The sequence below is a fragment of the Lygodium microphyllum genome, chromosome 13 (assembly GCF_053477565.2).
Source record: "Lygodium microphyllum isolate KBCC chromosome 13, Lygodium_microphyllum_v1.1.10, whole genome shotgun sequence".
Classification (NCBI taxonomy): Eukaryota; Viridiplantae; Streptophyta; class Polypodiopsida; order Schizaeales; family Lygodiaceae; genus Lygodium; species Lygodium microphyllum.
Genome location: NC_141147.1, coordinates 9,314,932 through 9,341,373, shown reverse-complemented (window position 1 = coordinate 9,341,373; position 26,442 = coordinate 9,314,932). Strand labels below are relative to the sequence as shown.

Below are 26,442 nucleotides of genomic sequence, written 5' to 3'. Positions count from 1 at the left end.
CGTGGTACACAAGTCAAGGAGCGGCAAGGTCCATCTACTAGCACCACGTCGGATGGACCAAACTATGCTTTCTTTCTTCAGATCTCTCATACAAGATATTGGACGATGACAGAAATAGAGGAGGTGAAGAGTCAGGTGGCAGACCACATCTCCCAGTGGATGGGAGGAGGACTAGCACTCTTTTCCCAGTAGTGGCGAGGTTGCATGATGGACATTAACTGGTAGGCTCTGGTGCCGAGGTCCCACATCTGGGCATTATCTTTTGAGCCCCTCCATAGTGGAGAGCTTTGATGGATGTGATCGAGTGGCCCCTGGCACAAGCAACCGGTTTCTACAAGTGTATAGAGTCACGCCTCCTCTCAGCCTAGCTAATAGATGCCTTGGTGGTACCACCGGGAGCATCTATCACCCCTATGGTTTGCCCACCATGGGGGAATGGAGATCACCATCCAGGCCTACAGCAAAGCATATCCGCATGCCCCATAGCTCTTCTTATTCGTCAGTAGCTTCCACACCGAATAGATGCCTGTTTAGTCAGTCACAGGTTTCCCTATGATTGTTTGGAAGGAGTTGCAACCTGCCCTCGCCGGGACAGATCGACATCTTACTTCTGCAGGAGAACAAGCTCACTTCCACCCAGGCCCATCGGGTAGGGAAGGTATTCCCAGGCAGTTCACACACTTACTAAGAGCACGCCATCGGTGTCCACGATAGGAGTGGAGACCTATGTACCGCTACTGGCCCGAGCCTCACCGCATGTGTACATGACCATCGGACCATTGTGGGAGGGAGGGTTCCATGGATCAGATTGGATATTGGGGACTCGTGCCTTGTAGTCCTCAATGTCTATGCCCCTATTGAGGTTAGGGCACGGAGTAGGTTGTGGGTGGAGATCGCAGTAGGACTCCCAGAGCTGGACTCGTGGATTGTTGGAGGAGACTTCAATAACCTGGAGGCCTTAGAGGACTAGCAGGGCGGAGGCAGAAACTACCAAGGCATGGCTAGGGAGGAGTAGGAGGCATGGGAGGTCTTCCTACTAGCAGTAGGAGCACGTAATGCTCGGAGAGACCTAGCTTTCCACAGGGGGGAGAGGTCGCTGGACTTCTCTTGGGGATATAGGCGGCTAGGCGCAGTTTTGCTGGAGCGGTTGGATACGTTTTATGTGGGAGAGTGGGGATGCTCTCGTGGAGGCCAGGTAGAGCAATTGGATGGCACCACTTTGTTTGATCACTGCCCTGTTCTCTTGACACTTGATACCTCAGCCTATGCCCTAGACACATGATCTTGTCGGATCCCTGACTCGATCTACAAGAGGGAGGAGCTAAAGTGACAAATTGAGCAGCTCTAGACTAGGGAGTGGGACAGGAGGGATGGGATCGCAGAGGAGGTTGCAGACGAGCAGTATCTACTAGGAGGCAGCCCTATAAGGGCAGGCAATAGAGTTGGGAGGAGGAGAGAGCACTCCAGCGGGACCTAGTAGCCACGCAGAGACTACTACAGGAGGCACTAGGGGATTCCACCCTCCTCGCATAGGAGGTGCGCGCATGAGCAGCCGTTGCTGGCCTAGAGGACAGGCGCTTAGAGTTTTCATTCCACACCTTAGTAGCTTTTTGGGCAAGGAAGGGGGACACGATGTAGGGAGTTTTTTCAAGTGCATCAGCCCCGCACCTCAGGAGAGCAGATACGCAGCCTTCAGGATCAGTATGAGAGGATTCGGTCTAGCCAAGATGGGGTGATGGAGATTGCCATTGACTACAAAGGCCTTCTCCAGCTGGAGAGAGCCCCAGCCAGAGGACACTGATGTAAACAACAGGTCTGGGATCACATCTCATCCCTCATCACAGAGGAGATGGGACGCTCCCTCCTAGAACCCTTCATAGAGAAGGAACTTGAGGAGGCTTTCCATGCACAGGACGGACAAAAATACCTGAGAGAGGATGACCTTTCTAAGGTTTTCTTCACTACCTATTGGGAGGTGGTGAAGGACCCCCTAGTGCTCACCTTTCAGGAGATTTTCAGCTCAGGACGGATGCCACGGAGTCTATTGGCAAGTCTTATTAGTCTCCTCCCCAAAGGGGGAGACCAGTTGGAGCTATTCCAGTGGAGATTGATCACCCTGTTGTCAATGGCCTATAAGTCACTGGCCAATATGATTGGTAGGCGACTTCGCCCTATGCTTCCAAACATCATTCATGACACACAGATAGGTTTTGTCTAGGATAGGAGCATCCTAGACAATGTTATCACCTTTTTTGAGGTGGCAGAGTGGGCGGAGCAGCACAGTGGTTAGGGATTTGGCAGTACTACTCTTGGGCTTTGAGAAAGCCTATGATAGGGTTTACTGGGACTTTTTAGAGGGCACTATGGTGAGGTTGGGCTTTCCCCAGGCACGGATCCTTGAGGTCTCCGCACTTTACAGATCGGCTACCAGAAGGGTTCTCATAGGTGGTAGGTGGGGAAAGGAGTTTTGGCTAGAGGGATCGGTCCGGTAGGGCTGCCCTCTAGCCCCAAATGTGTTTATACTCTTTGCAGAGGCGATGTCTCACCTCCTTAGGTCAGGTGTGAGGCGGGTTACATGGCCTCCGACTTCCGGTGAGAGCGGAGACGGAGTTGTTAGACTCAAAGTATGCAGATGATATAACCTACATAGAGGACGATGAGCTGATGCTAGAGAGAATGAGACTAGCTCTCGATGTGATTTGCACTGCAACCGGAGTGAAAATCAACTAGCGAAAGTCGGTTGGTTTCCTTATGGACTCGGACTCCAGCATGGATTGGGGCATCCACTTGGGATTTAAATGGGTGTGCAGAGGGCAGATCGTTCATTACCTAGGGTTCCAGGTGGGACTTGACATCACTCTTGCCCAGCAGTTTCTTCCAGTTCTCGACTCTATTTGGCGGAAGGTGACCTATTGGAGTATTGCTTGCCTTTCCCTAGCGGGCCGAGCCAACCAGGTCCTCCTAGCAACGGCTTGGTACATCGCCTCGGTGGTGCTTTTCCTTCTCCTGGGTAGTTCAGCTTCGCCACCTAGTGCGGAATTTTCTCTGGGTCGGGTCAGATGGTTCCAGACGCTCTCGGGCCAAGGTGGCGGGGGCGACCATCATCCATCATCGGGTAGAGGGAGGGGTTGGGATCATAGACCTAAGCTATCAAAGCCTAGCCCTTTTGGACAACCTAGTAGTCCGCAGTCTTACACCAGGAGGGCAGACTTGGAAGGTCCTATTGAAGGAGGGTCTCCAGGAGGGTAGACCAAGGCTTGGTGGACTGGAGGCCATCCTTGAGATGGATCTTCATGACGGCCCAGATCACGCCCCCTAGATCCTCCTTCCTCTGCAACCTACTTTGTGTGTGGCCGTAAGGCCATGATTCAGAGCCCCCTAGGTTTCTAGGAGGAGATAGACTGCCAGCCGGTGAACTAGGGCCCTCAGGTCAGAGATCAGGATGGGATACAGAGATTGGCGAGTGCCCCCACATCCAGTGGGCCGGCTCTGCTTCTACCATTAGGACATGGCGGGAGGTGTACAGGATGGTCGACCAGGATGTGTTGCAGCAGGCGTCAGGTTGTCAAAGAGCAGTTGAGCTGAGGAGAAGGGAGATTGATGCAGCGATACCCCAGTAGTTGCTTGACCCCCCGATATGAGAGCTGGTAGAGCCTGGTGAGGTATGGGCTGCTAGATTTTCACCAACAGGTATCCCCCTACAGGTGGCAGGTAGAGTGGGCAGCGCCCTACATGGGAGTTTCTTCACCGTGCAGGAGGGGGGCCGTCTGGTCCTTGACAAAGGGCAGCAGGATGAGGGGATAGTTGTCCTGTGGAGGAGGATTTGGGTGTTTGGCCTTCAGGAGAAGACATGGCGTCTGGACCCTTATGTGTTGTGGGAGGAGTTCCGGGAGTGGCACATTTGTATATGGGAGAGCAGGCCACTTGATGAGTTGGAGTGGGATCTTGGAGAGTAGTCTGGACCCTTACGTGTTGTGGGAGGAGTTCCGGGAGTGGCACATTTGTATATGGGAGAGCAGGCCACTTGATGAGTTGGAGTGGGATCTTGGAGAGTATCTATGGCCGGCCACTGGGGTTGCCAAGAAGCCATTGAGGTTCTTGGTGTACATAGCCACGATTGGCAGACACGCACTGATGCAGGAGGACATGGACTAGGCCCCTTTGCATAGTAGATACTGGGCGGAGCACAATATCACGGATGCTTTTCGCCGGACTTTCTGGCGCCACCTATGGGACAGCTGGAGGCCGAGTAGGGTATTGTATTTCTTATGGGTGTTGGCACATGGAGGCTTGGCGGTGGGGAGTTGGCTAGTCTAGATATAGAAGGATGGAGGGTGTAAACGCCTCACAGAGTAGTTTTTGGAAACTCCAAAGCACTCCCTTTGGTTGTGTGAGGCAGCGTAGCTTGTGTGGAGAGGAGCATGCCGCGTTTTCCGCCGTCTAGTGCCCAACCTTGGATGTATCTCATGGGGAGCTTTCTCCTGGTAGGCAGTTAGCCAAGGCCGTCACCTTTTGTATGAGGCCGGGATGCAGGACACGATCTTCATCATTGAGGCTGGGTCGTGCCCAATGGTTGGCTTGAAGGCTCTACCCATCTGCTAGGTACTAGAGCCCACAGTATACCGCTTTGAGGTATGGGAGATTGTAGGGAGTCTTACTGGATGGCAGATCTTGAAGGCGCGCTATCAGGAGGTTTTTGGCAGGGCGAGACTTTCAGTACACACGACTTTGGCATAGCTTTGGACTTCCATCATCCACTCTCTCCGCGGCCGATGGGACCAGGTGTAGGGCGAGTCTCAAGCTCGTTAGGAGCTCTGTTTTCACTTCATGCCCACCTGGGGCGGCCAGGGCCTGTTCTTCATGATGCAGGCAAGCAACCCTAGATGGCGATATATAAACCCCCCCCCCCCCCCCCCTCCTGCCCCTTTCGCTGCCTTGAGAGGCTTGTGCACATGATGTATTTATGACCGTGCGCCAGCTCCAGCTAGTTTGTCAAGCATGAGCATTCCATTGAAATTAGTTTTTTGAGTAATATAATCAACCACATTTTACTTGAAAAAAACAGTGACACTTGATCCTTGACCAAGGCATAGAAAGCGAAATGGGCTTGGATGGTCGCCAAGTGTTGACCTAGGAAGTACCATTTGAAATGATCTAAGCCTTTTTCAAGGTCCAACTGAACCATCACCATTTCTTTCTTCGTGTTTTGAGCATAATCTATTCCCATCCAAACATTCAAGATATTGTGTAGAATATTGCACCCTTTGATAAGTCCATACTAGGCAGGGTGAATAATGTCTAGAGGATATTCATGCAATTTGTTAGCTAGGACTTTGTTAAAGATCTTATACATAGAGCCAATCAATGAGATTGGTCACCAGTGCTTCAAGGCTGAGGGGGACAACACTTTAGGGATCAGTTTAATCAGACCTTGCTTCCAATAGGGTGACATGTGTCTAGTTTTCCAAATTTATTGGCATAAGGCTGTCAAAGGTGCAGCCAAGTGAGTGGCATAGGTCTCAAAAAACTCATTGGTGATACCATCCCACCTTGGGATCTCTTCTTTAGGCAAATGCAAGTGGATATCCATGACCTCATCTTGGAATGCCCATATCCAAAGTGTTGGCAACATCTGATGGGACTTGATCTTTAACCAAATCACAAAACAATGAACCAGCCGCATCTATTGCATGCGAAACAAAGGAATGGGATCCAAGCAAGTCCATGAAATAGGTTTTGCACATTTGCACAATTTCTTGCAGATGTCTGATCATATCACTATCGGAGATGCTTAGGCGGACCACATTTTTCCTACAAAGGAGGCATGAAGGCCATGATAAACTTATGTGATTGACAATTATTGTCCTGCAGACCCTCTGATAGTGCAACAAGTTTTGGCTTGCTGGTATGATCTCTCTTGAAAAGTATCAACAAGTGCGAATCTTGTAGAGATGGAAAGTAAAAGGGGATCTTGTGGCAAATCCATCAAAACAGTGTGTGTCAGAGCCAGGAGTTGCTTGGCACCTTGTAATCGTTTCTTGCGCAGGGTAGCATGATGTATTCCATATGTCTAATGAGCGTTTGCACATTGCATATCAACTAATCAAAGGAAGCTACCCCTAGGGATGGAAGGTCCAATGAAACTTAATGTAGAAATTGTTGCATATAGCCATAACTTGCAATGACCAGGAACACCATCTGGAGCATAGAGATCCACCAGCCATAGCAATTCCCCTTCATACGTGATTTCCACGACTATAAATCTACCCAATACATCTCTCTTGATAATGATTGAAATTTCTCTGTGACAATTAGCAACACACTGGGATGGGTTCTTGTTGAAATATCAATGTAAAAAAGCTTGAAGCCATGATAGTGTAGGATTCTCCCTACTTTGTGACTCTTGTGCTACGTCGCACACAAAACATCCTAGGCATTAGAGTGTAAAGCTTGCCACATGAACAAATACCCTGAACATTCCATGGGGCGATTTTCATGATGAGACGGGAGATCAAAGGTGGGGTTGCGGCTGCATTGCTATAGCTTTATTTGCTACAACAGCAAGACACCCTCATCCAAAAAATCTGCCAACATAGCGAAGTCATTTGTCCCATTAGCATGTGCTTTTGAAGTCAAGGGCTGATCCACATCCAGTGTGCTACTATGCGGGTATCTGCGGTCCCATGGAGTAATGACCTTACCGCGCTTGTCAAAGGCCAGATGCTAGGGGGTGCACGTTATGACTCCTGTTGAGCCTTAGGATTAGAGGTTGCCTTAATGCTTGAAGGTACGACACCAGCACCTTGGGACAAAGGCTTGTTACGGCGCACATGGGTGCGCAAGGCATTCCATGTATCCTCCAAGGATCCGATGTTTTGAACACCATTCGACAGTTCCCCGCCCCCTCCTCTCTCTCTTTCTCTCTCATGATGCTGGTCTGATGTGCTGGTAGGAGCAGACGTGATGCTGGTTTGACATGACATGGAAGTGATGTTAATGGTCTGACATAACATTAATTCTGGTCTAACTTGGTGGCTTGATGCGGGACCGAGGTGAGGATGCTGGTTGACATGTCGTTAATGCTGGTCTGACGTGATGTTTGTAGACCTGGTATGATTGACTGCAGGCAATAATGGTCACGCTGCAGTGAGAGACAAATGCAGTGTATGCTGTGCAAGATGAATGCTGTGAGCTCTGAATGCCTGGATGTGACATGGGATGCCTGCACTACAGGAGACCTGTTATGGATATGGCTTGAAAATGCAGTAAATGCAGAAATATAAACGTGGGATGCCATACTTCTGACTGCTGAAACTTGTTACATACGTGTGGATAGTGTAGAACCTGCTGATTCGGTGAATGTAATAGTATACACTTAGTGTAAAATATGATGTAACAGTAAATGCAGTAGTCATACATGAAACTGTGAATACAATGGTTATGCATTGGATACTGTTGTGCCAGTAATGCAGTCTTGTATGCTCTGTGGTCTGACATTGTGAGACAAGTTCTGAATATATTTAATGCAGTGAAGGGAAGGGGACTTGTGAAAGAATTTGGTAAGGGGAGTAGGGAAACCCTGAAAATTGTAGAAAGCACAGACATTGCTCTGATTTGACGTGTACAAAATACAAGCTGAGTGGCCTTGCACACACCGTGTGAATACAATTAACTATGGGGATGGATGATGTAGACAAATGTAAAAATCCAACCATGGAAAATGAATATTTAGGAGGTGAATCTGATCAAGAACTAACACAACCAGCCATGGAAGCAATGTTCCACACCTCTTTTAAAAAAGTACAAGACGTATGGCCGTAGGGCCTGTGACTGGACCGTCTCCCAAGGATCTGACAGGCATGGAAACACGTCATGCACCATGAATGAAAAGAAGTATGAAGAACTTTGTCTCATGATTCGCTCTGAACTACGAATTATGAGATAGGAGTTGGAAAAAGAGATTTGAGAGCGGGTTAGGGCTGAACTAATACTAGACGAGAAGGCAGAAATGCAAGACGAAGTTAAGAATGAATTGTAGGCACAAATGCTATGCGAAATGCACACGCTGAAAACTGAAATGTAGAAAATGGTAGATGCTTGCCTATCTAAAATCTTGGAATTGAGGGAAGAATCGGACACATTCTAGAAAAAAGAAATAAATGTGCAAGAAGAACCACAAAAAGAGAAAGAGGCTCACAAGCATGTGAAAGGGAGTTCAATCATGGATAGAAGTGGCAAAGACAACATAGAAGTAGATAGAAGAGGCAAGCCCATGGATTGAGGTAGTAAAAAAGAATAAAGGAACATCAGCAAACAAGACAGAGGTAATGAATGCTACTTTGGAAGAAGAGGCCAAGAGACGAGCTAGGGTTCTACGTGTACGGGTAGTAGGATGGGAGGAGAAGAGCAATCCACAGGAAGATGCTAAGACACATTGGGGTTTATAGTTAGTGCTTGGAGAGTGGGAAAAGAGGACTCTTAAGTCCAAGGTTTCCTTCGCTTTGAGGATATAGAGAAAAAACAGGCCTTCCTATCTAAGAGGAGAGTCGTCAAAGGTGAGAAGATTTATTTGGATGATGATCTTACCCTAGCATAGATAGCATATCACAAAGAACACATGCCCAAAGTATTGGAAGCCCGCAAAGAGGGAAAATGAGTTGTTTATAGGGATGGACATGTCATTATCACTACAAAAGGACTGCATGATGGTACGAGGCCTATGAGACACTTAGGATGTTGGTATGGAGTTGTAATGGAGCCCTATGCTTGGATGTTGGTTACTTTAAAGATAGCTTCTAAAACATAGACATAGCTATGTGCATAGAAACACACCAATGTAAAGGTAGTTGACTGCCAGATGTGTAGGGGTACATGTGGGAAAGTGCATTTCGTTGAGCAGCTAGAAAACTGGGAAGCACTAGGGGTTTTGGAGGTGTGGCCATACTAAATCGAGAAGACCTCAAAAGAGTGGTGTATGTAATGAAAAGAGATGATGATGCACGTCACTTATGGATTAGGTTACATGCGAGAAGAGTACGGGATGTATTCATTTTAATATGCTACTTTTCTCTTGCAAACTCAACCTATGCCACATGAGATGGATCTCCGTTTGATGTACTCTATGAGGATATTATGAGATATGCTAGCATCGGGGACATTATTAGTGGGAGATTTCAATGCATGCATTGGACATAGATAGTGTGACCTTTGTATGCATGATAATGCCATGTTCAAAGAGATTGACATAGATGAAATACCCCTATGCAAAAGAGCGTAGGATAAAGATGTAAGTACCTATGGGATACATCTATTGTCTTTGGGAAGTGCACATAGACTAGCCATCTCTAATGGTCACCACAATGGCCAGGATTTGACACTTTTACATGTTAGAATCACAAAGGAGGGGCAAGACTATGGATTACTTGATAGGCTCACTAGTGTTGATACTAGGCATCCAAAACTTTGAGGTGTCTAAGAGACCAATTGGCATAGTAGTAGACATATGAGACATGGAATATCACGCCTCTCTAAACATCCCAAATATCACTTTGTGGAAGACACCTCACACATCTACTATGGCGCTTTGTAGAATAATTTACATATATTGGACTTGAGTAGATCGTTGGAGGAATGTACAAGGGACTTAGCAGAAGCCATACATACATCAGCCATGTATGCATTTCCACATAGCTTGCCCCGATGTAGACCCACACTCTCTATTACTTTCCAAGATAGCTGGTATGATGATGAGTGCACAGTCACTCGAGCTAGCTTACAGAGAGAAGTGGAGCTCGACACTTGGACACATCATAAGCAAGATCATTCTTCAAATGCCTTGTGTAGAAGATGAATCGAGACCATTTGTTGGCAAAAGCAAAATCAGAGATATATAAGTTATTTTTTGGGATAGGATAGCAAGAGTGCACAGATGTTTCATGAAAACAGCCTCCCATAAAGATTGCATCACTAGATGCTTGGCTTGACTATGGAAGAAAACTGTATGATTTGCCAAGACAGCTGCCTATGCAGCCCCCATAGGCTTGAAGGCCAACACAATGGTCTTTCTTCAGCTGGAAAATGGTTAGGGATGCAATTTATAGATTACAAAATGGGAGGGGACAGGATGAGGATGGGCTAGTTGCAAAATATTTCTCACATGCTTGCAACATACTAGCACCCATACTAGCACATATGTTCAATAGAGTAGTATACGAGGGCTTCCCTATGAGCTGGTCAGACAATACTTGAATTCCACTCTTTAAGAATGGTGATCCCTTGATCCCTAGCAACTACAAAACTATCATGATCAGCCGTACCTTGGCCAAGGTTTATGGATCTATACTAGAACATGAACTCACTGAGTGGGTTGAGATGCAAGGCAAGAGAGCACAAGGATAGGCAAGTTTTAGACACAAATATACCACATTGGGGAGAGATTGTAGGATGTTGGAGTGCCTAAAGGTATACGATGGGGTATTTATGCATTTTATGAGACAATGATGACAAGTCATGTACAAGCACCTAGAGGGCTATTAGAGAGGATTGATAGTACCATAGGAGTGAATAAGGATGCCCTCTTTCACCCACATTGTTTGGTTTATAGATAGATGAAGTGTTTGATTACATTGATTGAGGTGGAGGAGCCAGAGCTAGCCTAGCAGGGGTGTTGATACCGATATTATTGTACGTAGATGACATTGTTCTTATTTTGGATTCACTAGAGGGATTGCAGTGCCACCTAGATGCTTTGCATATCTTTTGTAGAAATAGAGTTCTCATAGTAAACCTTGGGAAGATGAAAACCATGGTCTTCAATACACTTTAGTAGAATGGGTGACTAGATCCATTTACTAGTTCACATTTGGAGAAGACATAGTGGAGCATGTGAGGGAATATGTTTATCTCAGAGTCACCTTCTTTGGCCCATGATTTACATTAAGAGGGGGATCAAAGGCACATCTAGCACGAGGCTATGCAACACTAGGGGCACTTGAGAGTCAATGTGCTTACATATATTTCCAAGAGCCTCGCACCAAACTATGGATATTTGATGCCCTAGTCACATCTACACTACTATATGGAGCAGAGGGATAGGGTTGTAGCTCGTACCACAAGTGTCTCAGTCCACTTATTATGATGGTTGGGATATCATGGAAAGGCCACTGATCATGATGATAGCATGTTTGATTAGGAGTAAGCCCTCCACCCCATATCCCATTGCTAGAGCAGAGATGGGCTAGCATCTACAGTCATAGAGGAATTCTTCAGGGCGGTGACCTTTTGACATAGATTATGGGATCTCCCACGTCATAGATACTCTATATTGGCACTAACTTCATTTAGAGAACTAGCAGTAGAGGGCGAGAAGAAATGTTGGTTTTCACAGATGACTATCTGGATGAGCCTACATGGTTTGAATATTGACCTCCTTCCACCTTTTGATTACAGCCTTGACTACCCTATACTTATTCTCAGTCAATCAGAGCTGAACTAGGTGATTAGAGCTGATATCTTGAGGATCGAGAGAGCGAGGACATGGATGCACCCACCACTCTCTAGGATTGATGACGGAGTTCCGACCGGAGTCACTTATTGTCTCTCTGATGATGGATTCACTATTCAGCCAGCATACATGAACACCCATCTCTCCCACAGCATACGGTGGATAGATTTGTACCTCCTCTCATAGGCTAGAGATGGAGATAGGTAGATGGACAATACTCCAACAGAGGATAGGACTTTCCAGCTTTGTAGCTAAGAGCCTGACACAGAGGAGCATTACACATGCAAATGCATAGTATACTATGGCATACGAGGATAGTCGCACTGCCTCTTCCATGATGGTTTTGGACATCTTCGTCATGTCATGGAGTACGAGGACTAGAGATGCCTGGGTCTTTTCCTCTTGGAGCTCTAGAGGTGCCACATAGTACTATTGTGAGATAGGAGACTAGCTCACCAAGAGGGATCCACACAAAGGGCAGTGACAGCTTTTTTTCACAGATCTGACCCTATTGACACTACTAGCCTTGTAGAGGCAAAGCCACCCCACCAAACACCTCCCATTCCACACCGTGGAGTCACATTGGATAGAGCCATTGCACTTCATCGAGCATGACGACCCAGTCTACTAGGACCACATCCGAGGAGGCCGCACCATAGTTGGATTAGAGCCATTATCACGAAACATGGAATACTGACCAGCAGGCATATCAATGCAGTAGTTAGGGATTGCATCATAGCTCAGATCATGTGTAGACCTTGAGATTAGCCACAGTCTACAGTCCCCACCACATTTTTCTATACATAATTCTGTTAGATTTGGGTTTCCTTTTCTTTCTACCAATGGGACAACGCTAGACATGGCTTTACTCTAGCATTAGTCCCATTGTAGAGTTATTTCTTAGCATTGTTTCAGTGGCTACTTATTTTAATGTTATCTTCACCTTATCGATGAGATGGCATTAGGCATGGATGTACTTTGGATTTTGTCTTATAGGCCACATTGGCCTTATGTAGACGTTAATATATCTTTCTTTCTTTCTTCTCTCTCTCTCTCTCTCTCTCAGCCATCTCTCTCATTTTGTCTACCTGTTCAGGAGTGATGTTATTTGCAGCTCTGTTCCTACCACATGGAGGAATCGTCAACCTTGTGGTGAATAATCTTAAAGCTCATAATCTCCTCAATTCAAATTTGCACAACGTCCGATGAAGCTCCTTGCTGACGTGCCGTTGCCTGCCATCGTGCCTCCCCCATCCCTCCTGCCGCCATCTCACCTTTCCTTTCCCCCCCCCCCCCCCCCCCCCCTTCCTAGCCCCCATTGCGCCTCCCTCCTCCCGCTTGGCCACCATCACGCCTTCCCCTAATCTCAGCAGCCATCGCCCCTCTCCCCCTCCTGGCCGCCATTGCGCCTCCCTCCTCCCGACTGTCCGCCATTGGGCCCACTGTGCTCCCCTCCTTGCTGCCACTGCACCTCCCTTCTCTCAACTGTCCGCCATCGGGCCCGTTGCGCCCCTCTCCTCCCAACAGCTATTGCCCCCTCTCGTGGCCGCCATTGCGCCTCCCTCCTCCCACCTGTCCACCATTGTGCCTTCCCCCTGTGTTGTGCGCTGCGGCCAGCGCCCTGCCGGCATCCACGAAATCCCTGTGCGGAAAACCCCCCCCCCCCCTCCCCCCCCCCCGCCCACCGTGCGCGCGCGCCCCCCATGCTGCCCCCGCATCCCTCGCCTTGTGGGTTATCGTGTCAGGCCCCTATTTGCGGGATCAGGCCACCAGTGAAGTCTAGCAGTTTTCCCACTGCCGGAAAATAGAATGTGCTGCCCCCCAAACCTAGCCGCCCCCATCCCTCCTGCCGCCATCTCACCTTTCCCTTCCCCCCCCCCCCCCCCCCCCTTCCTAGCCCCCACTGCGCCTCCCTCCTCCCGCTTGGCCACCATCACGCCTTCCCCTAATCTCGGCAGTCATCGCCCCTCTCCCCCTCCTGGCCGCCATTACGCCTCCCTCCTCCCAACTGTCCGCCATTGGGCCCACTGTGCTCCCCTCCTGGCTGCCACTGCACCTCCCTTCTCTCGACTGTCCGCCATCGGGCCCGCTGCGCCCCTCTCCTCCCAACAGCTAGTGCCCCCTCTCGTGGCCGCCATTGCGCCTCCCTCCTCCCACCTGTCCACCATTGTGCCTTCCCCCCTGTGTTGTGCGCTGCGGCCAGCGCCCTGCTGGCATCCACGAAATCCCTGTGCGGACCCCCCCCCCCCCCCCCCCCCCCACCACCGTGCGTGCGCGCCCCCCATGCTGCCCCCGCATCCCTCGCCTTGTGGCTTATCGTGTCAGGCCCCTATTTGCGGGATCAGGCCACCAGTGAAGTCTAGCAGTTTTCCCACTGTCGGAAAATAGAATGTGCTGCCCCCCAAACCCAGCCCCCCCCCCCCCCCCCCCCCCCCCCCCCCTTGCAGAAACACTCCCCTCTTTGGCAACACAATAGTGTGATTGGTAGGTTCTTAGAAGGGACGTGCAATGGAAACCTCTGGTCAGACACCGGTGCACTTTGCAAGTGCCCCCCCAGTCAAACACCTTGTGCGACATCCTCTATGAGAAACAACTCTTAGCCGTTTGTGCCATAGAGATGGAGCTAAGAAACAACGATCTTTGGTCAGGTAGCAGGACACTCCCCATCCAGTTTTGGGATTGGCTTCACTCCACGCTGTGCATTGGCACAATGCAGATTGTGGAGGTGGTTCTCATGGGTCAAGGGATTTTCATGGTACGACTCACCTCAGCAGATGTAGCCTGTGAGCTACTGACTAGCTCACCCTATGCTTCCACGAAGGGGATCATCTATATGGTTCCTTGGTACAGTGGTTTCACACTGGAGGCATTCGCAACCCACAGTAGATTCCTTAGATATCTAGTCACCCTAGTTTTCCCTGGATTGGTGATAGAGTATCGCTAGTTAGTGGAGGACTTTGGACGGCTATTCAGCACAGTCCTTCCCGGCTCCTTCGTGGACGCAGTGACGGCCGCTGGAGTCCCAAAGGTACAAGTGGCAGTGAAAGAGACAAATAATATACCATAGTTTCTGGAGATTGAGGCAGGAAGACACTCCTTCAGGCTCAGCAGGTTATTGTGATTGGGCAGCTAGGGCAATGCCTATGTTGCCATGACTTTGGGCATCAGGAAGCAGACTGCACGTACTTCGGGAGCGAAGGCAGCTTCGCTCACGGATCCATAGGTGGACATGGATGGCTTTATACAGGTCGAGAGAAGACAAAGGGGGAGTTAGCAGGGGGGCCCGCAGTCAGCCCCTCAGACACAACCACGATAGCAGGGAGCAGGAGGGCGAGCATTGCCCACTTGGCAGAGCACCATGTGGTCCCCCTCTCCTTGCCCCACCCGGCAGGACCACATGCCTCCACATCCACCCCCCCACGGAGGCGTCACAAGTCACCTCACCCGAGGGCCCACATCCCCCCCACTCTCCCCCCCCCCCCCCCCCCCCCACACGGTTCTCCTCCCGGATCCTAGCCCAGCGTCGCCCCCTCCAGAGCCACCGGTCCCCCCACACCCGCCTTGTGCTTCAAACCACCCCACCATTTCTCGATCATCTCTCTCCTCACCATCCCCTTTGCTGATTAGCACCCCTCATCCCCATCCAGTTCAAGTGACTCCACCCCTCCGCCGCCACAGGAGGTGAGGAGCTCCATACGCCGATATCCTCCACTCATCAACAGCCTAGCCCCCCCCCCTCCCCACACAGCCACCAACTTATCCATCCATGCCACTCGTCACACTTTCTCGAGACAGGCGCAACTGCCCTTGCCGACGGACGGATCGACATCTTACTTTTGTAGGAGCACAAACTCACGCTTGCCGAGGCCGAGTGGGTAGGGAAGGTACTCCTAGGTAGTTCACACACTTACTGGGAGCACGCCATCGGTGCCCACAGTAGGAGTGGAGGTGTATGCACCTCTACTGGCCCGAGCCTCACTGCTTGTGTACGTGACCACTAGAGGATTGTGGCAAGGAGGGTTCTATGGATCAAACTGGATATTGGGGACTCGTGCCTTGGAGTCCTCAATGTCTATGCCCCTACTGAGGTTAGGGCACGCAACAGATTGTGGGCGGAGATCGCAGCAAGACTCCCAAAGGTGGACTCGTGGGTTGTTGGAGGAGACTTCAACAACTTGGAGGCCTTAGAGGACCAGCAGGGCAGAGGCAGAAATTACCAGGGCATGGCTAGGGAGGAACAGGAGGCATGGGAGGTCTTCCTACTGGCACTAGGAGCATGCGATGCTTGGAGAGACCCAGCTTTCCATAGGAGGGAGATATCGTTTGACTTCTCTTAGGGATACAGGTAGTTAGGCGGTGTTTTGTTGGAGCAGCTAGACAAGTTTTATGTGTGAGAGTGGGGATGCTCTCGTGGAGGCCAGGTAGGGCAATTGGCTAGCACCACTTTGTTAGATCACTGCCTGGTTCTCTTGACACTTGATGCCAGCCTCTGCCCTAGACACACGATTCTGTTGGATCCCAGATTTGATCTATAGGAGGGAGGATGTGAAGAGAGAGATCGAACAGATTTAGACTAGGGAGTGGGGCAGGAGGGACTTGATCGTAGAGGAGGTTGTAGAGGCCCTAGCCGAGTTGAGCCATATTTGCCACGAGGCAACCCTACAAGGCAGGCAATAGAGCTGGGAGGAGGAGAGAGCACTCTAGCGGGACCTAGCAGCCACGCAGAGACTACTACAGGAGGCACTAGGGGATTCCACCCTCCTTGGACAAGAGGTGCGCGGACGAGTAGTCACCGCTGGCCTAGAGGACAGGCTCTTAGAGTTTTCATTCCGCATCTTAGCAGCTTTTTGGGCAAGGAAGGGAGACACAATGTGCAAGGAGTTTTTTCAGGTGCACCAGCCCGGCACCTCAAGAGAGCAGATACGCAGCCTTCGGGATTAGTATGGGAGGATTCGCTCTAGCCCAGATGAGGTGATGGAGATTGCCACTTACTACTACAAACGTCTTCTCTAGTAGGAGAGAGCCTTAGCCAGAGGACAGTGATGTAGATAGGAGGTCTAGGATCACATCCCGTCCCTTGTCACAGAGGAGATGGGACGCTCCCTCTTAGAACCCTTCACAAAGAAGGAACTTGAGGAGGCTATCCATGCACAGGATGGCAAAAATACCTGAGAGAGGATGGCCTTTCTAAGGCCTTCTTCACTACTTACTGGGAGGTTGTGAAGGACCCCTTAATGTTGGCCTTCTAGGAGATTTTCCACTCAGGAAGGATGCCAGGGAGTCTATTGGCAGGTCTTATTAGTGTCCTCCCCAAAGGGGGAGAGTGGTTAGAGCTATCCCAGTGGAGACCGCGGTCACCCTATTGTTAGTATCCTACAAGGAAGTGGCAAAGATGATTGGCAGGCAACTCTGCCCTATGCTTCCAAACATCATTCATGACACACAAACATGCTTTGTCCAGGATAGGAGCATCCTAGACAATGTCTTCACCTTCTTTGAGGCGACAGAGTGGGCCCAACATAGTGGTCAGGGATTGGCGGTACTACTCTTGGATTTCGAGAAAGCCTATGACAAGGCTGACTGGGACTTCTTAGAAGGCACCATGGTGAGGTTGGGCTTAGGCATGGATCCGCAGCGTCTCCGTACTTTACAGATTGGATACAAACAAGGTTCTCATATGTGGCAGGCGAGGCATGGAGTTTCTAGAGGCCTTAATTCAAAGCCCCCTAATATGCGAGGGGAGATAGACTGCCAGCCAGTGATTTGGAACCCCCAAGTCAGAGATCGAGATGGGATACAGATTGGCAAGGTCCCCCACATCCAGTGGGTTGGTTGGGAGGCCGGCCCAGCTCCTACCATCAGGACACAGTGGGAGGTGTACAGGATGGTGGACCAGGAGGTGTTGCAGCGGGCATCAGTTTGCTAGAGAGGAGTTGAACTGAGGAGAAGGGAGATTGACGTAGTAATGGCTTAGGAGTGGCTTGACCCCCTGATACAAGAGCCGGTAGAGCGCGGTGAGGTATAGGCCACTACGTTTTCACCAATAGGCATCCCCCTACAGGTGGCACCCCACATGGGACTTTCTTCACCATGCAGCAGGGGGGGCGTTTGGTCCTTGACAGAGGGCAACAAGATGAGGGGTTATGTTTCCTTTTGTGGAGGAGGTTTCGGGTGGTTGGCCTTCAGAGAAAGACATGGCATCTGGATCCTTATGTGTTCTGGGAGGAGCTTCGGGAGTGGCGCCTTTGGATTTGGGAGGGCAGGCCACTTAATGAGTTGAAGTGGAACCTTGGAGAGTGGCTATGGCCGACCATTGTGGTCGCCAAGAAGCCATCGAGGTTCCTGGAGTACATAGCCAGGATTGACAGACACGTACTGATGTAGGAGGACATAGACTGGGCGCCTTCGCGTAGTAGGTATTGGGCAGAGCACAACATCACGGATGCTTTTTGGCGGACTTTCTGGCACCGCCTATGGGACAGCTGGAAGTTGAGGAGGGTTTCATATTTCTTATGGTTGTTGGCACATGGAGGCCTGGTGGTGGGGAGTTGTTAGCCTAGATGTAGAAGGATGGAGGTTGTAAACGGTGCACACAGCAGGTTTTGGAAACTCCAAAGCACTGGCTTTGGTTGTTTGAGGTAGCGCAACTTGTGTGGAGAGGAGCATGCCGCATTCTTTGCCGTATAGCACCAAGCCTTGTATTTATCTCATGGGGAGCTTGCTGCTGGCATACAGTCAGCCAGGGCTGTCACCTTTTGTATGAGGCCGGGATGGAGGACACGATCTTCATCATTGAGGATGGGTCTTGCACAGTGGTCATTTTGGAGGCTCTACCCATCTGTCAGGTACTGGAGCCCACAACACACCGCTTTGAGGTATGGGAGATTGTAGGGAGTCTTATTGGTTGGCACATCTAGAAAGTGTGGTGTCAGGAGGTTGTTGGCGGGGAGAGACTTTTAGTATAAGCGACTTTGGTAAAGCTCTGGACCTCCATCACCCACTTCGTCCGTGGCCAATGGGATTAGGTGCAGGGCGAGTCTCGAGTTCGCCAGGAGCTCTATTTTCATTTCCTGCATACTTGGGGCAGCTAGGACCTCTGTTCTTAATAATATAGGCAAACAGCCCCAAATGGTGATAACCCCACCCCACCCACACCTCCCCCTCCGCACCACCCCCCCCCCACAAATGGCTTCTTGTCCCCATCCCCCCCAGACCGCCTTGAGAGGCTTGTACACATGATTTATTTATGACATTTAAAATTTTTTTAAAAAGTAGAATGTGGCTAATTATATTACTCAAAAAAACTGATTACAACGGATTGCTCATGCTCAACAGACTAGCTGGAGCTGATGCAAAGTCACAAATACATCATATATACAAGCCTCTCAAGGCGGTTTTTGGGGGGGGGGGAGGGGGGATGTGGGCAAGAAGCCATTTGGGGGGGGGGGGGGGGGGAGATTTGGGCAAGAAGCCATTTGGGGGGGGGGGTGTATCGCCAACTGGGACTGCCTGCTTGCATCACGAGAAACAGGTCCTGACTACCCCATGTACGCATGAATTGATAACGGAGCTCCTAAAGAGCCCTGGGATCGCCTTGCAGCTGATCCGATCTGCTGCGGAGGGAGTGGATAATGGAGGTCTAGAGCTATGCTAAGGTCGCATGTACTGAAAGTTTCTCTCCCCCGAAAGCCTCTTGACAGCATGCCTTCCAGATATGCCATCCAGTAAGACTCCCTATGATCTCCCATATCTCGGAGCAGTCTGTTGTGGGCTCCAGTACCTAGCGGATGAGTAGAGCCTCCAAACCCTGCCTCGATAATGAATATCGTGTCTTGCATCCTAGCCTCTTACAAAAGGTGACGGCCTTGGCTAACTGCTTGCCAGCAGAAAGCTCCCCATGAAATACATCCAAGGCTAGGTACTATACGGTGAAGGATGCGGCATGCTCCTCTCCACACGAGGTGTGCCTCCTCACATGACCAAAGGCAGTGCTTTGGGGTTTTCAGAGGCTACTGTATGCAGCGCTTATAACCTCCCTCCTTCTGCATCTGGACAAGCCAACTTCCCACCGCCAAGCCTCCATGTGCCACTAGCCATAAAAAATATGACACCCTCCTCGGCCTCTAGCTATCCCATAGGCGGTGCCAGAAGGTCCGTCGGAGAGGCTTCGTGATGCTGTGCTCCGCCTAGTGCCTGCTACGTGACGGCGCCCAATCCATATCCTCCTGCATTAGTACGTGTCTGCCAATCTTGGTAGTGTACTCTAGGAACTTGGGTGGCTTCTTGGCGACCGCAGTGGTAGGCCATAGCCACGCCCCTGGATCCCACTCCAACTCATCAAGTGGTTTACCCTCCCAGATCCAAAGGCTCCACTCCTTGAGCTCCTTCCAGAAAACATAGGGGTTGAGTCGCCATGTCTTCCCTTGAAGACCCACCATCCAAATCCTCCTCCAAGAAAGGGCGGCTATCCCCTTGCTGCCCTCTGTCAAGGGCCAGATGCCCCCCCTCCTGAATGGTGAAGAAAGTCCCCTGCGGGGCGCTGCCCACTCTACTCGCCACCTGCAGGGGGATGCCTGCTGGTGAAAACCTAGCTGTCCATACCTCCCTGGGCTCTATTGGCTCTCGTATCAGAGGAACAAGCTACTCCAGAGGTATTGCTGCGTCTATCTTGCTTCTCCTCAACTCCAATCCTCTCTGGCACCCTGATACTCGTTGCAGCACCTCCTTGTTCGCCATCCTGTATACCTTCCGCCATGTCCTAATGGTATGAGCCAGGCCGGCCTCCCAACCAGCCCACTGGATGTGGGGGCGCTCTTCGATCTGTGCCCCTTCCTGATCTTTGACCTGGGGGGTTCCAGATCACTGGTTGACGGTCTATCTCCTCTTGGCAGCTTGGGGGGCTCTGGATTAGGGCCTTATGGAGGCCCTGCCATACGCGGAGTAAGCTGTGTAGGAAAGGTGATTCGGGGGGGGGGGGGGGGGGGTGATCTGGGCCGATGTGAAGATCCATCTCAGCGACGGCCACCACTCACCACCAAGCCTCGGTCTACAGTCCTGAAGGCCCTGCTGCAATAAGACCTTCCAGGTCTACTTGCCTGGTGTGAGGCCGCAGACAACAAGCTTGCCCAAGAGGGCCATACTTTGATACTCTGGGTCTATGATCCCAAGCCCTCCCTCTAACCGATGCCGTATGATGGTCGCCCACGCCACCTTGGCCCTGGATTCCCTGGACGCATTTGACCCTGATGAAAGGAAGTTCCGCACTAAGTGGTGAAGCTGCACTATGCATGATCAGGAGAAGCACCAACATGAGGTTATGTACCAGGCCGCCACTACGAGGACCAGGTTAACCACCAGGGCTCGGCTAGCTCATGAGAGGCGAGCCGTGCTCTAGTAGGCTAGTTTCCTCCGAATAGAATCAGGGACAGGAAGAAATTGCTAGGCAGGATTGATGTCGAGTCCCACCTAGAACCCTAGTTACCGGACGGTTTGTCCTCTGCTCACCCATCTAAATCCCAGGTGAATACCCCACTCCGTGCTAGAGTCCGGGTCTGTGAGGAAATCAACCGACTTTCGCCAGTTGATTTTTGCACCCGCCGCAGAACAGAACACTTCAAGAGCCAACCTCACTCTCTTCAGCATCAACTCATCGTCCTCTATGTAGAGTGTTGTATCATCTGCATACTCTAACAACTCAGTCTCCTCTCTCACTGGAAGTCGTAGGCCACGTAATCCGCTCACAAGTGACTTGAGGAAGCGAGACATTGCCTCTAAAAAGAGTAGAAATAGGTATGGTGCCAGAGGGCAGCCCTATCGAACCGATCTCGCCAGCCGAAACTCCTCCCCTCGCCTTCCGCCTATGAGAACCCTGCTGGTGGCAGATCTGTAAAGGGCGGAGACCCCGTGAATCCAAACCTGGGGGAATCCCAACCTCACCATGGTGCCCTCTAGGAAATCCCAATCCACCTTGTCATAGGCTTTCTCGAAATCCAAGAGTAGTACGACCAGTCTCTGCCCACTGTGCTGAGCCCGCTCAGTCGCCTCAAAGAAGGTAAATACATTGTCTAGGATGCTCCTATCTTGGACAAATCTTGTTTGTGTGTCATGGATGATGTCTGGAAATACAGGGCGTAGTCGCCTACCAATCATCTTTGCCAGTGCCTTATAGGACATTGACAATAAGGTGATCGGTCTCCACTGGGAAAGCTCCAACCGGTCTCCCCCTTTGGGGAGAAGGCTGATAAGGCCTAGCGAAAGATTCCCTGGCATTTGTCCTGAAGTGAAAATCTCCTGGAAGGCCATCAGTAGGGGGTCCTTTACCACTTCTCAATAGGTAGTCATGAAGGCCTTAGAGAGGCCATCCTCTCCCAGGCACTTCTGCCCATTGTGTGTATGGAAACCCTCCTCTAGTTCCTTCTCTGTGAAGGGGGCTAGGAGGGAGCGTCCCATCTCCTCTGTGACGAGGGATGGGATGTGATCCCAGACCTAATGTCTACATCTCTGTTCTCTAGCTGAAGCTGTCCCCTGCTGGAAAAGGCGCGTGTAATAGTCGGTAGCAATCTCCATCACCTCGTCTCTGGGCTAGAACAAGCCCTCCCATACTGATCCCGAAGGCTAGATTTATTTATGTTCTTGCACCAGCTCCAGCTAGTCTGTTGAGCATGAGTATCCTGTTGTGATCAGTCTTTTTGAGTAATATAATCAGCCACATTTTATTTGCGAAAAAAAATTCTTAAAGCTCTCTTTGGTTGTTTCATTGCCTTTGTCATGTGATCTTTCCTTCTATCTCTCTCTTCTCTCTCTCACTCTGTAATCTCTTTTCTTTCTGCTGTGCACTCTCAGAGCATCTTCCTGTTGCATGATATGAGAAAAAATGTTTTGTCCGCAAATTGTCCAAGTCAAGGCTCCTTCAACACATTGTTTGAGAAACCCCACACATATTCTTGTTCCCTCTGGAAACTCTAAATTTACTATGTCACGCCTTGGATGCGATGTGTGAAGAACTCGCAAACAACTCTCTTCTTGAAGCTGAGAAGCAAATGGTTTAGTACAGGATACTATACTTTAGAAGGAAATCCATTCAAATACGATGGGCAATGCTTGGCATCATCAAAAAATGAAATTCCTTATTTTGGCTAAACATTTCCTAGCAAGCTCATTGGTTCAACTCCAGTACTCTTTGTGCATCAATCTTTCAGAAACTCCATTTGTCATATCTCTGGATTCTGACATCTCCTAGAGGGGGCCTGCATCATACTTGTGTTAATGATCTTCAGTAACAGCTCCTTTTTATCTTTGTTTCTGCTGGTTTCCAGATTCAAAAGCACCCTTTTATTTCATAGAAAAGTAACTTGCGATATATCAATCAGCAGACATTGTCTTTCATGTTTCTTTACTCTGAATTTCTGATTTTGTAGATTTATGGAGAGGTTGAATTGAAGTGTTGTTTCTTATCTAGATATTAAGCTTGTCAAAGAGGAACTACAGCGAAACATAGAGCTGCATAGTGTCCAGCTGAAAAGGGAGCAGGAAAAGTTTGACATTCTACAAGCTGAAATGACTAAGATCCAAGAGCAGTATAACGAACTTGAATCTCACAAGGTGCAAAAGGAAGAAAAGTTTGACATTCTACAAGCAGAAATGAGTAAAATCCAACAGCAGTATAAAGAACTTGAATCTCAGAAGGTGCGAACAGAAGAAATAGATATAAACAAGGAGATGGAAGACACGGTCAGTATCAGCATCCCAGATCATGTTTCTCGCCTATGTTGTCTTGGCTTTTAAAAGTGTGGCAAAGTTGAATTGGCAAGTTCAGAACTTGTTTCAGCACTCTCACTGTGAAGCTATTGACTGTAATTACTGTGTTAGGTTATCTTGCTTTTTAAAATTGTGGTAAAGTTGAAATGGCAAGTTCTTGACTTCCTTCAGCACTCTCAATGTCAAGCTAAGGATTCTGATTACCGTTTCTTGTAGCTCAAAGAATTGATGGAAGATAAAGAAGCACTGGAACAAACAGTTCAACAACTAACATGGAGAGAAAGGGAGATGAATGATGTAATTCAGCATGCTTCTAAAGCGGCTCTGAAGGTGTTTATGTTAACATTTTTCCGCTTTTACCTGTGTTGCTATGTTGAAATTTTTTTGTTGCTTGAGTTCTAGTTGCATATTTTGTGCCATACATGTGAAAGGCATCTCAGTTTACTGGAACCTCCTTTAAAACTGGTTTTACCACAAAGCATTTTCCCTTATGTTTTATATAGTGAAAACTTTACCATCTCATATGAGGGTCAAGAAAATGATCCAAGCTGGCAAACTGAGTATATACATATGCTTGGTCAGAGCCCAAGACAAGGCAGTCTCATGTAAGCAGTATGTTGACTTGTGCAATTGCATGTCCTTCCTGTTTGAGCCAAAAGATTATCTGAGAGCATGCTTTTGGTATTATGATGCAGTGCAAAAATGAAACTAACTGAGTGTATATTCAACGGAAGTAAATGAAAAATAAGTAAAGAAATGTGCAGCAAAAGATAGGTTAAAAGATGCTAGAAGAAGGCTTAAATTGCAGTAGCCTCAAATAGCCTAAGAATCTAGCTAGAGTACCTAAGAAATGATGAGCCTTACATAAGTCTAAAGGATGGTAGTTTGACTAGTCTAAGAATTCTAAGGGTAATCTAGTATATGGCTATAACCGACCTTTTGTATATCAATTGCTACCACGACATATTGGTTCAATGATTCAAATTAATTTCATGCTCATGTACTTTGAAAGGTGATTTGTATTATTTGAGTATTTCAAAATATAATTAAATGTTCATATTTCGATTTAAGAGTGGGCAATGGTCAAAACACCCTATAATTATACTTGGGTTATAATTGATGAGATGCCCAAGAGAAATTAAAAGTTTAGTTGGGCTGTCAGATTGACTAGAAAGCTTAGATGACTAAAACTTTTACACTCAGATAGTCACATTGACTAGAAGCCCATATAATGAGTAGTTTCAAAAAGTGAAACCAGATGCTCATGATGAAAGAAACAGACCATGAACTGGCGATCTATTAAATGAAGCTCTTTAGAATTTACATTTGGTGACTCCCAATATTTAGGAGGTTCCTATTTTTTGGAAGTTGCTTAAATGGAAATTTTATTCGTGACAAAGGCTCCGGAATTTTGCAAGGAACAATTTTTTCTTTAGCATTTATCTTAAATTCTTAACTATTTAAGAGATCTTTAGAGGAGAAGGTTTAGAAGCTTCTTTCTCTAGAAAAGGTACATGTGGCATTTAGAATAGGACATGTGTAATTTTAAAGCCACAAGTGTCCTTAACTTGTTATTTTCAACAAACACTTATCATTTGTAGCCTCTACTATCCACTTTTGAGAACCCAAGCCCCATACCTATATATTAGAGATCTTTCTCTTTATTTAGAATAAGCTCTCATGTTGAAATTTCAACCACATACTTTGTACTCTCCTATTTATCTTTAATCCAAGAAACACTTTTTATTTAGCTTAATCTAATCTAAGCACTAAAGAAAAAATCAGCTTATTGTGTGTAGTTTGCAGAAATTAGGGTTTTAAAACTCTAATTTTCAGAAGTGTAGCAAATTAGCCCTTTTGTATATGATTCAAGCACTTGTTGCTTGTGGTTTGTTTCAATAAATTCTTGTAAAGGAGAAGGGGCAAATACCTTGCATCATTAAGCTGTCCAGTTGACATAAGGCTATGAGTCAACGCAAGTACATGGCGTACATCATGCAAAACAAAAGAACTGCCAGAAGGAAACTGTAGTCTAATATCTCCAGTGCCCACAATGTCAAGAGATCTGTCATCACCAAGACGCACAAAATCAGATATCGTACGATAGGTATGAAACCAATCTCTATAAGGTGTCACATGAAAGGACGCACCCAAATCCAAGAACCACCACTGCGCATCCATAGAATGTATCTTAGAAGCCTGTAAGGCATCGCATGAAGAAGCTGCAAGTATGTAATCATCATCTGAATTAGTGGCCTGCGTGACATTAACCTTTTCTATCTTCACACTAGACTTTGCAGGTACAATACTGCGCTCAGAAGACTTTTTCTGCACTTTTTTTTTCCCTTTTTCTTGTGCTTATCATCACGCATTTTATGGCACTACGGCCTAATATGTCTTGCTTTCCCACAATAATGGCAGGTAAGATCAGACTTCCGTCCATGGGACTTACTACGATCATGTAACTTGGACCTGGACTTCTAAGAGTCCCTGCCCTTATGATCATTATCATGCCTGCCATGTCTGTCACCTCTAACAGTCAATGCATGTGAAGAGCGGGAAGCATCATTGTTTCTCCTATTGATTTTCTCAGTCAGTAAAGCACTCTCAATATCTTTGATTTTCAGCCCATCAAGCTTGTTCGTGTATATGGCAGTATGGAAGACATCCCATTATTCAGGCAAAGTGCCAAGTAGAAACAACGAGTGAAAGTTGTCTTTGAACTTAATACCCTGTGACAACAGACTCTTCATGATAGCATGAAACTGACTGAAATGAGATGAAAGGGAGGTCCCCTCCTTCATGCGAAGGTCCATTAACTGCTTCAGTCAATACATCTGTGACGCAGGACTGTGCTGCGCATAGAGCTCCCGAATCTTCTCCCATAAATCCCATGCACTCGATTTTCATCTTCAACAACATTATGATGGATCTCTTCTGAGAGTAACAAAATAATGGTAGACTTGCATAGCTCATCAACTTCCATCCAAACATCATCATCCATATCCTCAGATTTAACACCCTTGAAACGCAAGGGTTTAATTTGCAACTTCTGCACCAAAACTTGGCATATTTGGGACTTCCAATACCCATAGTTGGTACCATCCAACTTGGCAATGTTAAAGAGAGCTGTGTCTTTCAGATGACCAGCCATACTGTCCCAAATCAAAGCAAAAAATGCA

The 26,442-nt window shown here is 48.3% G+C and overlaps 1 protein-coding gene across 1 annotated transcript in view; it reads left to right on the top strand.

Moving 5' to 3' along the window:
* The window catches only part of LOC148026325 (factor of DNA methylation 3-like), a 157,635-nt gene that overhangs the window by 71,336 nt on the left and 59,857 nt on the right, over nucleotides 1–26,442 (top strand). The window contains exons 3-4 of the mRNA XM_087690742.1: nucleotides 22,962–23,233; nucleotides 23,477–23,590. Of these exons, the coding sequence (XP_087546868.1) occupies nucleotides 22,962–23,233; nucleotides 23,477–23,590 (386 nt within the window). The remainder of the gene's footprint in view (nucleotides 1–22,961; nucleotides 23,234–23,476; nucleotides 23,591–26,442) is intronic.